This window comes from Bombus pyrosoma, linkage group LG1 (genome assembly GCF_014825855.1).
Source record: "Bombus pyrosoma isolate SC7728 linkage group LG1, ASM1482585v1, whole genome shotgun sequence".
NCBI lineage: Eukaryota > Metazoa > Arthropoda > Insecta > Hymenoptera > Apidae > Bombus > Bombus pyrosoma.
The window spans coordinates 8,726,593-8,740,608 of NC_057770.1; the positions used below are offsets into that span (position 1 = coordinate 8,726,593).

A 14,016-nucleotide genomic window follows, 5' to 3' on the forward strand; every position below is an offset into this window, starting at 1 on the left:
AGTCGTAGTCTTGGAATTAGGAAAATACAAGTTCTTTATGCTCGTAAAATTTGTTAACACAATCCTAATAAATTAGTTTAATAATAAATTAGCTGATAAATAGAGGATTTATATTAACAATAATTTATATAAAGATTATCGTGCACATAACAAAGCATAACGTTCGAATGCAATGTTCGAACGAGAACTCCTAACGTTCCACGTTGGAGCTGGTGAAAAGGATCGACCGTGGCGAGCATATAATTGGTCGTAGCGGAGTTTGACGATACGAAGAGAGCACCGGCGATAGCCCGGGGTGTGTTGATTCTGAAGTCAGGCCAATTACGAAACGTGCAATAAGCAATGGTCGTACGACCGTCCGAAGACACGCGGCCATCTACGATCTTTCGCCACCTGACGCCATCCATCGTGCGGCTGATTGCTATTCTTTACCTTGGGGGCCCTGTGAGCGCAATGAGCGATGCGTTCATTCATGTCGAAGTACAGGGTTGCGATGTCTACGCCGCGAGTGCAGCATGCGCGGATCGCTTTCCGCTATAATATAGAGATGCTTGATACACAATGATACACGGCTATCGATCTGTACGAGAAAGATCTATCCAAGAGGTACACGCACGCGGCCTATGATCCGATCAGAACCGATAGCGATCCATGTGTGATTCGTATACGCGACCTGTTTACCATTTCTCACGAGAAGAAATATCCACGCTTCGGCGAGTCGGGCAATTAACCGAGCGTTACAAAAAAATCCGATATAATCGCGTTTTTTAAACGAGAATCGACATGAAAAGCAATTTCTTTTTTGCGATAATCGCACGTGTCGTTTGAATTATTACCAATCATAACGACACTTATAGGTGTGCCTATTTAGCATGTACTTATACCAGTACATGTCGTTATGTAATACTCGTGAAACATTCGAAATATCCAAGGATATGACGTGTGCGCTTTAATTATCTACTGCACGTGCTGGAAATATTCAGATGAGGTCAGAAAAGTCTTCTCCCTCTGTTCCTGTTTGTCACCCGTTGAAACACGATTTTTCGCGGTCCGGTTGCAAAAGCGTCGCAGCGAACAGGATATTTGCAAATTAAAGTAAATCGATCGATTTTATCTCGAGCAATAAAGCCGGTTTATCTCGTCCCGGTGAAAATTCAATCTGGTAACTAGCCCCTCGGCTCTGACGGATTCCATTAATTAATTCCCTTGGATAAGCATCTCTGTTGTACAAAATGTTGCTTCGACGCTTGTCTAAACGATCGCACGTGCACGATGGCCAGATCGATCGATGGTCCTGATCGTTCTCGCGCGGCCTTGACAAAAAAACACAGACGTCGAACAATGGGCACGCATTGGAAGACTCTTTCAGACGCGCGGGTATCGTGGGTGGAGCGAGCGAGTTTGTGCCTGACCACCGACAACTCTTTGATTCAGTGCGATTGTTGCAAAGTCGGTTCAATGATCGCCGCGACACACCAACGGCCACCGCTGCTCGTTCCTTCTGCAACGAGCCGTGCACGCAAGAATCACACGAACGTTTTGCCGCGGACATGCCGCTCAGTCACGTTTACACACTCGCCACCACGTGCTCGTTACTCTATCGCGTTTCAATTTCTACGTACTTGCATATCGCTCATTTGTTACAGCAACAACAATGCGAGAATCGCGATTTTAAAGGAAAAGGAAGTTAAAAGGTCTTTAATCGTTGTAACTTTGTAAGAACATTACAGGAAAATGCGAAATTCGTACGACGAGGAACGTCCATCTAATATGAAAACACTATGATATTCTCATTTAGTTCGATAAATTCACTTTTATTCTTAACATTGATGGTGATTCCTATTTTGGGTTGTACTATAATACTCCTAATGCGAAATTTATTCCGCAATCATGATTTATATAATATTATGTCATTATTGTTAAAACAGATTTCAACATAAGTCATAATATACTATTTCATCAATAGTCGTAAGTTGAAGTGACACATTATTAATGATAAGAAAAAGAAGAAGCTGTAATTACATTTACAGCAGTATCGTAATAGAACAAGATGACATTCTTTGAACTTTAATGAACTTCACATTGCTGTTGTAATGACATAACTAAGATATGTTATCGTTGATGCGAACATTCATAGGCCATAGTAATAGTTTTTTTCTGGTGTACATATGCGCTTATAGGTCAAGAGAATGGATTTTGCTTAATGCGTGTAGGTGTCGATAGGGTGTTGAAAGGGTTAATGCCAAACAAAGTTTCTTGCAAAGTAGCAAATGTTATGACGTGATTAGTTTAAGAGGTCAGCTTAAAATATTGACCTACATCTACTTCTATCCGCAACTCCATCTACACGCAACGCTACGAGCGATATAATTTGTATAATGAGTGAATTGATTACATTTAATACGATATGATTGCGATATTTCAATATCCTAGCAAACCTAATTACATTTATGTAACAGAACTCCTGGAGATCATGGTGCAATAAAAAAAATTAAAAAATATGCAGCGGTTTAAAAGAAATAGATAATTATTAGTGCCGTGTAATTAGCCAAGATCGCATGTATCAAACAAATTTTCCAATTTGATTTTATCGAGAACCAAAAGTCGCATAGATTCTATTCTATTCTCTACTATTGATTTATTTCTTCCACGTAGAATTATTCCTTTGCCGGATGTATCATGATTTTTCAGACACCCTCTATTTTCATTAAATATACGTAGTCACCGTCCGAGGACGTAAACTCCATAAAAAAAAAAAAAAAAAATTAACCAAGCTTTCCATAGATGTCTCGTATTTTAATCATTGGACGAAAGACGTGCGATGAGCATTAAAAAGAATGACGCGATGACACATCGTGACAGAGTCGGCCGACTTTATGACCCCGAGGTCGAGGTCGTTATCGGCTCGGCGCGTTCGACAATGCGTGAAAATCGTAAAGATCCTAAAAGGACGTCGAGGCGTGGTAGTACGCGTACCCAGTTCCATCTAAAAGTCCTGCTGACATCTCTGTATATGCTTTGCGCGCCAGATCCTCATAAAGGGTCGTATAAGCTGCGGCGCGAAAGTTTGATTTTATGTCCCTCCAAGACGAAGAAGACCGCCCGCCGTTAGTCACACAAAACTCTCTGCTTTCTTTAATGTGACGCGAGCTGCGCAATTTTACGGTTTCGCGTTCGAGAATTTTGCTTAATCGGATAACACTGTTGCCTTGCGGTAAGATATCGGTGCGTTTATTACGGCCGTACGTCTTTATACTCGTAAAAAAGCTGCGAGAAACTCTGAAGGATAAGCGCGATTATGTTTAAGAAAATTCTTAAAATGCATATAAATATCCTACTGTCCATAAGCAATTCGACACGTTCATATTATGGCAAACTCAGCGACTCGCAAAAGTATTTGAACACATGTAGAAATTTTTTTGTATATATATATATATATATATATATATATATATATATATATAGGGTGTGGTAGGTATTGTCGATACAATCGGGCAGGGAGTGGTTTCTTGTGGAAAAATAAGTGGAAAATATAGAATAGGGTCTTTATGTATAAGACTTCGTTTTTAAGAAAAATGATTTTGAAAATCGAACCAGCACACATGTATTAACCGTTAATTTCGACTCCACGTTTGTTTCTATTTGTGTTTTATATTTCTAAACATACGCAATGTATATCAAGTTGGATAACTAAACTATATTATCTAACTCCAAAATCAAAGACAATTTTGACTTGAAATTGTTTGACGATATGTCTGATTATCATTGACTTGCTGCGTATTTCACCTGTGACTTTGGTATGCAATTTCTTATAGTTTAATTTTTAAACTAAAGATTTTCTTTAAACTATTCTTATTTGTCCGTATAACGTACAAAAGTGAAGCCTGAACATACGTAGAGATTTGAGTACGACAGATGATTAAGAGCTTACGTAGCGTTCTTTGTATCGCGATTCATAAAGCTTTTTCCTTGTACGGAACGGAAATTATAATTTCATGAAAAATCGTGTATTGAAATATCATAAAAATAATCTTGTCAACCTCGTGTACTTAATTCGTTCGAGTTTCCTACCCAAAGGCTATAAATTACTTCCGACACCGGTGAAATATAACGCCGATGAAAACATGCTCGGTCTTACCAAATACCTTCGTTCTGATTAGATTAAACGATGGCCGTCCACGAATGTTCCATTCGCAAGATATAATCCTGCGAGTTTGGTGTGAATGAAACTTTACGACGTTGGTCGTAAAGACTCGTCGCGAAATCGAACATACGACAAACGGCAAATTACCCTCGGTCATGACCAAACAAAACGACCAATTCCTTTCCATTGTACACCATTTTATCGTAGATCTAAAGATCTAACAGCCAAACGGAAATTAAAAAATAACAGCAAATTTGCTTTCAAACATAACGTGAAATTCCTTCCATTATATTCTACCATCGGCGCTACCTCTACTGGCTGTAGCTCATAAATGTGCAAGGACTAACGTGTCTAAGCGTGAATGAACACGGGCGTGGAAAATATTTTTCCCTGCATCTTTCTCTCGGAATGTTCCAAGAAAGATCACAGTCGTCCGCTGAGAACTAGACTGACAAGAATTCGCGCAATGAATAATGCATATTATTGCCCATTAATCACAATGTTTCTTTTATTCCGTTTTATCGCGCCGAACCGCAGGCAATTTCACAATCGTTTGCATAATCTATTTTTTCACTGTGTAACGCCACGACAACACATCCGATCGTAAATATCCATAACAGATCCTTTGCGCGATAGCAGCGAATATCGGCAATAAAAGCCGTTGATTTCTAGTGTAATTTCCTCTGTGATATCTCCTCCGATCGTTTTCAATTTTCGATAAATTTATATACATTACTACATACGTTTGCCGAACCTATCGCGGGCAGCATTACATGCATTATCTATCGAGTTAGTTTCCCGTTTCTCTGCTGCATCGGCAGAATCTATAGGTTCATGAATAGACGATTTGGACGTTGGTGTACGGACGAGGATCTGGCGAAACGCCGAGCCACGCGCAATCTTTCAATGGAAAAAAGGGGAGACGGTGGGTCGCGCAATTGCATCGTTCGAAAAAGAAAGGAGGCAGGAGGACGCGAGAGAGTCGCGATACCATCGACCGCAATTCACGCACATAGAATCGGCCTCCGCGAGCGCTTTCTTACGCACGTGTGCGCACGCGTGTGCGGCCTATCGCCGGCCGAGGATTCGAGATAATGTAATCGACGATGACATTGAACGCCGTAGTAGCCGATCGCGTGCATTCCAGCGCTCTGAGCTTCTCCCCCTCTCGCCGCGATGCGGTCGTGAAACGTCGTTCCCGATCAACTCTTGCACCGATGCCAACGGTAGGCTGTCACCTCTGGATATAAACGATGGGTGACGTCAGTATGACATCAGTGATCCATATCGTCGTAATACCGTAAAGCACCTTCGCCGTGTGTACGTGAACGGTTGCACAGTGTTGCTGTTTTCGCAGGGATACCTTGGACGATGCGTGTAAGACAGCGATGAACGCGCTATACATACAGACAGTCGGTCTGAGTCCGTCAAAAACGAACGTGTACGAGAACATGACGACGACGACGACGACGACGACGACGACGAAGGAGAACACACGCGCAAAGAGAAGAAAAGAACGACAGCTAGCAAGTAGGGGAAGAGAAGAAAGGTGGAAGAAAAAGAGTGGACGGTGGCGGAATTGGTGAGAGGCGAAGGATGGAGTTTAACGCGCAACCCTGGCAACTTAAAATCCCTCAGCATCGCGCACAGTTTATGGGTGGGGTCGTCCTCCGACGAGGAATATCCAACGCGAGCTGGTTCCACCAGACAAAATGCAAATCTTCCTGCGGCCCGCTAATCTGTCTGGCGCATCCGTGACGTCAGGTTCCATTGGCGGAGACACCATTTGCGATACGGTTTGACCTGATTTTCCTTCCTCATTGTGAAAACACGCGTATCGCGTGCAGTTTCAATAGCGAGGGAGGAACGTTGAGTTTCATTTTCTTCGCAGAGGGATTGTTAAATAAGGCGCATCTTTCGTATTCACGATCCAGGAAGGATTATGAGCTGATGGTAGAAGTTAATGGATATACATGATATCGTATGGTTTTGAGATTGAACGCGAGGAGAAAGCTCGACGCCTCTGCAGACTATTCTCGACGACCCTCCGCGTGCGTATCGTATTAAATGTTGCGTGCCGTGCATAACCTGCCTCTTCCTATGGTGCCCACCGTGTATTCGCGCATAGTACGCGATATTGTTGTCGTAGGTGCGGATGAGGATGGTACACCTTCGGTGTACAAACACGATATCTGCATACATGCGTATACGCGCGTGCACGGAGTATGTATGAAGAGATTCAGAGAGGAGGTGTAGAAGGAGAGATGCAGAAACGCGTCCCACTTACCATTTTGAATGACACCGCACTAACGAAATGTATTGACATGCTTCGGCATATACGCGCTTGCCAATAATTCGATTGTCCATTCGATCTGACGTTACACGTATCGTATCTCTGAAACTGAAGATGAAGGAAATCAATACGTTAGATATATCGATCAGAATAGTCTATCAAAGCGTAAAGTATTTATGGATATGGTGTTAATAGTAACGATATTTTATTAAATAATTTATCGATATGAAATAATATTCTATTTTGCGATGATTAGAAAGTTGGTTGAAACATTTACGCTTGTTTAGAAGAAAATTATCTGATAAAACGTTATCCTTCTAAAAATGTTGCAAACATGTTGCATCGAACCTGACCTTAACCTTGGCTAATATCGAGCACACTTATTATTTTCTAAACATATACTTTTCTACGATGATGTTGCTTCTTTTTACTCGGATACGATGAAAAAATAGTACAAATACGATATTTCCGCCGTTTTCCTTACAAATAATCTACAGATGTTTTACCAAGCGAAGTAGAAATCGTGTCCAACAACGAAACCACAGTTCACGCTACAATTCCGTCTCTTTCGTTTGCGAAGGTGCAACTCACATTTATTAATGTCTGCTGCGACGCGTTCGCCTCGCACACGCGATTCCCGGTGACGCGTACGTGTGACGGAGCACATACTTATCTTCCAGGTCCCGTCGCGTTACTTTACAGACTCGTACGCGAAATACTCTCGAACGCTTTGTATCGAGCAACTCGCTCCCACATTCGTGCCTGGCAATGATATTGCGTTCCTTCTTTCAACACGATCTGCCTCTCTTTCCGGCTGGACAGTACGTGGACTCTCTGTTTGCTTGTCTTTCTCTTTTACTCCTTTCTCCCTCGTTCGAGTCGGTCCAAAGAGAGGCGAAGGTGGAGGCTAATCACCACGCAATCACCGCTCCCGGTGCGGCCAACTCCGACCCGTTCTCAGAAAGCAGCAACCGCCTTTTGCCGCCGTGGGGCATTCACCACTGCGGTACCGGTATAGCAAAACCAACAATCTTCATCCTCAGCTCCGCGGGAAAAAAAGGCCTCTCCACCCTCCACCCTCTTCTCCGCCTCTTTTCTCCAAATCACCGGAGGGCCGACCGATCGGCCGACTACTGGCATCCAGGGAATCCATCGCGAGAATGGCGGCGATTCCACTTTGAGAACCGATCGACAGACCTCGAACGTACGTATTAAACAGCGGAGTAAGCAATCTTCCGAACACGACATTGCCCGGAATGCGGATCATTGGAACGGGATGATGTCCGGATAGCACCGTTATTATAACCTGTGAAGATTGCGATCTGAAATTCTGTTCCGATTTTCAAGTACACGATTGACCCGAGAAACAGGCGTAACGTCTCATCGATTCGATCATCCGCAGCCACTAAAACGATCGTTAGGCCTTCCATCTTTCCGACAATTATCATCTTCCCGATGTTGATTAATAATTGTTTTATTAACCGTTCGTTATTCCAAGATATATTTTCGTATGTCATAGATGATGACAGTTAAGTATCGGATGCTTGAAATTCTTATTTACATGTGTGTAGCTACGTTACGTGTAATATTGAATTCGCTTTCAATTGCTTGATTAGAGCTACAAGGTGATCTTGAAATTAGCTCTGTCACTATGCGCGTACGTTGTACAAGCACGCTGTAGACTATAAATCGTTAAAACTTATAATTATATAAAACGACACAGATAACGATATGTTTCCTGTTTTAAAATCTACGATACGAGAAATAAATACGTACGGAGTATCGAGAACAAAAGTGGACAAACCGTAATACTCAACAAACCGAATAATTTACTATCTGAAATAAACGTGAGCACAAAATATTGACAACCGGTTTCGTTATCTACGCGTGATTTGGAAAACGTGAATTTCTCCACTTTTGTACAATTAATACAGCTTACTGGAATAAATCAAACCCGTAAACTCGCATTAGTTCATTTTTTGTTCGCGATATCTTATATTAACCAGGAACTAAATAACTATACGCACACTGTGCATAAGACAGCCCGTTTTAAAGATCTGCAGCGGTTTCTCATTTTAATCAACATCGAGAAGGTTAAAGGTATCCTAATACGCTTCCACCGTCCATGTTATAACGTTCGATGATACTCGCGTAAAGTGAGTAGATTTTATGAAAAAAAAACTGGGGATGAAATTGAGACGGGGACACACGAGCGGGTAGCGATGCAAATTGATACAGTTGGGAGCAATGGTCGTTAGAAGTGTACACAATATGGGGTGCACCTTTAACGGCGGCTGCGTACACCCACGCAGTGTGTATATCCGACGATACGACTCGGCTGGAACCAGCGGCTGAGAGCAATTCCGGGAGAAGAAGAGGAGGCGTGAGTTTACGATAAGATACACACGTGCGACTGGCTCCCTCCGGTTTCGCCGCAACGGGCTAATCGAATCGTGACTTATTGTCAAGCTAAGTCTATATTCAAATACGCGCAGAGGTCACGTTCGTTAGAACTTTACGGTTAACGTTTGAATGTCGGTTCGATTTTACTCGGAAGATCGACCATAGAATAATGTTCAATGCTTTCGACGATTGATATATTATCAACAAAGATCTCGATGTGCATTGCAAGCGTAAGGTATATCGCTTGTTGTTACGATCAAATTGACGCTATTGAAAATTGAGTGGATCGTATAGTTGATTTCTGATTCGCGACGCGTGCGTCGACACTAGGCAGCTGTAAGTGAAATATCGGCTTTAACGCGATATCATCTGGCATTCGTTCCGGGATTGATTTTTCTCTCTAACAAGCAACGCCTTGCCACCCTTAACGACGTATATTTAACTGATAACGAGAAATACGTCGTGAATCCGTAGAACCAGTTACGCTAAAGCTCTTGATTTATGATGGAAAAGCAAAGTAAGAGGCGGTTTCAATTAATCACTTATTCTGATCGAGGAGTACGAAAGCGGGTCTCGGGGTGCGAGATGCGCATCATCGAACGGTACACGTGTGCTCTCGCTGACCAATGCGCTAAGACGTGTGTTCGTTCACGCGTGACTGACGTGCGAATTGCACGAACGATCGTATCGAATCGCCGTGACAGCTCGCGTCTGAACACACGCGTCGGTGCTGCGCTTCGATGTACACGCACGCACGGGCAATTAACGCGCGTTAATTATCCCCGTGGTGGTCCACCGGCTCTTTGTCGGCGCGTTCAATAACGCGTCGATTTTAAATTCGTTTGTCGTATATAAGGTGTACAGCGAAAAATCCGAGACAGGCTCTCATTTTGAAAATGCGATCCATCATGTGGCTGAATTTGATACATCGGACTTGTTTAACCTTTCATCGAATAATACGCTGTGAAACAAATCGATTGAGATGGATACTACGGAATAATCTTCGGGTTACACGTGTTTTGTGAACATGGAAACAATGTTCGTAGAACGTAAAAATCGCAAAATTGCGTCAGCGTATAACGTGTTATCTATAAAAGATAATTTAGACAAAATGCAATTTGACGATTGGAACTTTCGTGCAATATGAAATTTTAAGTGAAATTATCGGAAGGATCTTCGAGACATAATTTTGTTAGATTTACGATCTATTGTTTAAGCATAATATTTACGTTTATTTAAAATCGATTATAACGTTACTTTGTACGAGCGTCGAACATATACCGAAGATAATAAGATATTTTATCGCGTTTCGGAATAACTTACGATCGCTTTCTGTTCGTGCAACCACTTGATAAGTTTGATCGCACGATAATCTTTTATAAAATGAATGAAATATTCTGGTTTATAAATTTTGCCTCTAGAACTTTGTCGCGTAAAATCTTGAAATCCGACCTTCGATATTTTTCTCAGCATTCACGTCCTTACATTTTTCAATTTTTACGCGCATGCAAAGTTCGTTAAAGCACATCTCATCGATTATCCAAATTTCGGGTCAAATGGTGTTTGCGTTCCGCGATATAGCAGATAAATCAGTTTTAATCGACACTCCCCTTTACGTTTACACGAAATCCAACGATAATGAAGCTCGTGCGAAATTTATTAACCGGCGGGGGTCTGGCCTCGTAAAAAGTTCGAAAGATCCGCACGCCTTCGGGGTGAGTTCGCAAGGTATGGAATCGCGAAGGAAGTCGTAAGCTGGGACGTTTAATTGCGCAATAAATCCTGATTCTCCGATTTGCAACCCATTTCCTACTGCGGGGGCGACGATTGGTCGCTGTTAAATTGGCGCGTAGGTGCAATGGTAGGTACCTACGTATCCATGTAGGTACGCCGACTGTGAAAGTCGGAAGAGCCTCGATTCTCCCTTTTCCTCTCTTTCTCTCTTTGCAATCTCTCTATCACACCCTCGGGCGTGAAACGGCATACGACCTTTCTTCAATCGCGATCTCTACTCTCTTTGTTGATTCCACAGCCTCGCGGTGACAGACTTCTTCAAACATCGTCGTCCTTTTTCATACTTACGATCGGCTGGAAGAAAATGCGCGTAATCATTTTCACCAGAGATGGCTGCGGCTTCGATCTTTGAATCCGAGAAACTGAAATTTGGAATCTTGCGAGGTTCCCACCGCCGAAATTCGGAATTACTTGCTTTCTTCATTTTTTCCCGAAGAGTATCCATGGTGCCAGGAACTAAGTTCTTGGCAAACTTCTTTCAGAAAATCGAGAAATTAAATTTCTGTGTTTCGTTTCTTCATAAACGTATAAATGATCGTAAGAAATTGGTGAAAATTCATATCATTAATTTACAGTCTAAATGAAAACTCGATTGGATTATTATCGACTAGGGAGAATAAATTCGTTTTATAAAAATTATTATTTCCCTAATAAGTTTCCGATTACAAAAGTAATCTGTCGTAGACTCGAGTTTCGAGTCATTTTTATTTAAAGACGAAATAAACGGCGAAGCGTGTACACACGACATTGATGCAATGCCATCTTCATTACACGTACCGACGTGACGTATTTCAAAATCGAAACAATACGCGATTTTATTAATGCATCGTGTTGTTGCTGGTGAATGACAGCGACGCGTTACTTGAATTCTGATTGAAATTAAGTCATCCAGTTTACATATCAATTATTTCATTGCATCCTCAACTCATTTTCTCATTCTTCGTTTGCTTCTTCATATCAAGCGAACACAACGGCGAAATAATCAGCACAATTAGACCTAAGCACAATTAAGCTTTAAACTGTAAATTGCTACGGTATATTCTGATTATCTCGGCATGAAGGAAACTATGCGTTCAATTAAAATACAGTTAACTCGTGTTATAGCGATTAATATGTTCCATGTGTTCCATAGTGTGGAAGCGTTTGATTAAACCTTTATAAATAAAGTTCCCTTTGCTTACGAAAGTAAACGCTTTCGATTGATTAGAATTTTTCTAACAACCGATAGCTGCTATAGAAAATGTTTGGCGCTGGCAAAATAATAGACAGCAACGATACTGACTGTATACAGTAGAAATGAAAAGATGAACATAGGTACAAGAGTATATACATATCTTTTTTCATGCAGAAATTTTTCTAACAACCGATAGCTGCTATAGAAAATGTTTGGCGCTGGTAAAATAGTAGACTGCAACGATACTGACTGTATACAGTAAAAATGAAAAGATGAACATAGGTACAAGAGTATATACATATCTTTTCTCATGCAGAAATTTTTCTAACAACTGATAGCTGCTATAGAAAATGTTTGACGCTGGTAAAATAGTAGACAGCAATGGTAGATGTGTACATTAAGAATGAAAAAAGAAAACATAGGTACAAAAGTACATACATAACTTTTTTCATACAGAAATTTTTCTAACAACCGATAGCTGCTGTAGAAAATGTTTGGCGCTGGCAAAATAGTAGACAGCAACGACACTGACTGCATACAGTAAAAATGAAAAAAGAACAGAAAAACATAGGTACAAGAGTACATACATAACTTTCAAAGTATCACGGTTAATGTATAACATAGAAAGATAGAACAATAGGAATTATCAAGATATCGTTACAAAAGTTACAAAATCCTCGCAATTTGATATACAGCAATGTGAATGAAATCACTATGCAATATGATATAATTTCCTGACATTAGCAATTTTGCTTTTGTTACAGATCCGGTGTCACAGACGATTACCTTGACGACCCTTGCATTCTTCCTGAGTTTGGGCCTGAATACGGTTTCAGGTGCACCCATTTACGACTCCCGCACCGCCGTATCCAACGTGAATAATATGGACCGGTGGTTACAACCTTGCGGTAATCCAGTGGCGATGCAATTCAAAAAAATGCCACAGAGACACAGCGTTCATAGAACGTTGAAGAGGGTGCGGACGCAGCTTCGAGTTGCCCATGATCATTACAAAACGCGTCGGAAGGATGTGCATAAGGTGTACTCGAAGGTAAAGCATGACGTTCGACCTGACCGCGATTCGTAATTAATCGCTGAACCGCGTCGCGTCGGGGTAAAGGAGAGTGGGCGGCTCTTTCAGAGAGACTCGCACGTGCGCACGAGTTGTGCTAGTGCTAAAGTCCTACTTTCTGTTCTGCTTGTAATTTACATTTGTTACGATGTGCCACGCACGAGCGTAATTGCATTTTTCAAGGAGCAGTATCGCCCGAAGCGAGCATTCTGTCGCGATTAATAGCGTTATAGTCTATTTGTCAAATCGTTCCATTTGGAATTAACACACAAATAGCGTTGAACGTATATCGACCGGAGAAAGTACTTGAACTATAGAAAATCTTTATGTTCATAGCTCGAGCACGTGATATTTAAAATACTTTGAAAACTTAGAGTCAGGGTCAGTAGAGACTATTTCCATGATTAGAGATACATCAATTTCTCCAAATAAAGATAACTTTCGTTTAGTGGAGAATAGAGAGCATGAAATAACAAGCACAGAGTTTCTTTTCTACATCTTGATAGTACTTGTAATATATTTAATTATTACATTCGAATTACATTATTACATGTAATATATTTAAATATGACGTACTTATAAAAAGTTCGAAACTAAATGAAATTGTTTTCGCAACAGAAAGATCGTACGCTAAACTGGCAAAATTATTCGTACGGTAGGATATAAAAGTTCAGCAAACTGCTTGGGAAGAATTCTGCACTCTCTTAGTTCCACGAAGAATGACGCGGTGTGCACTTGTGTAGTTTCAAAGAAATCGAGCGCACAAATTGTAACGTCGAATATGTACATGAAAAATATTTAGACAAAACAATATCTCAACTTTCATTCGCAGGTGTACAAAGAGCTGAAGGAGCAGTACAACATGCCATGGCTGCCGGAGAAGGAATACGAGTGGTATAGCAAGACGGTTTTGTGTCTCGAAAAGGGAAAGAAAGCTGAGCGTGCGCTTCCACACCTTTACGATTCGCTGCAAAGGTTCGCCATCACGTTCGATCATCTCAGAGCTTTCCATCTGAAATCTAATATTAACGATGGATCCAATATGATGGACACCAGAAACGAGATCATTAATCAAATGTACAATGAGATCCTCAGGGTACGGAAAATTTATATCATACTACGATGTAAATACTATA

General features: G+C 41.2%; 1 protein-coding gene and 1 pseudogene across 6 annotated transcripts in view; one reads left to right on the top strand and one right to left on the bottom strand.

Moving 5' to 3' along the window:
- Window positions 1-14,016, bottom strand: part of LOC122571991 — a 94,898-nt gene that overhangs the window by 31,391 nt on the left and 49,491 nt on the right. For 2 of the 6 annotated variants that reach the window (XR_006318402.1, XM_043736712.1), the window contains exons 1-2: window positions 6,944-7,015; window positions 6,432-6,545 (exon numbers count right to left, since the gene is read on the bottom strand). Coding sequence is in view for 5 of the 6 variants with exons in the window: in XM_043736712.1 (XP_043592647.1) it covers window positions 6,432-6,470 (39 nt within the window). In the remaining variant the exon portion in view is untranslated. The other 4 variants (XM_043736548.1, XM_043736789.1, XM_043736459.1 and 1 more) reach the window with 3 other exon arrangements.
- The window catches only part of LOC122571882, a 34,025-nt pseudogene that overhangs the window by 15,875 nt on the left and 4,134 nt on the right, over window positions 1-14,016 (top strand).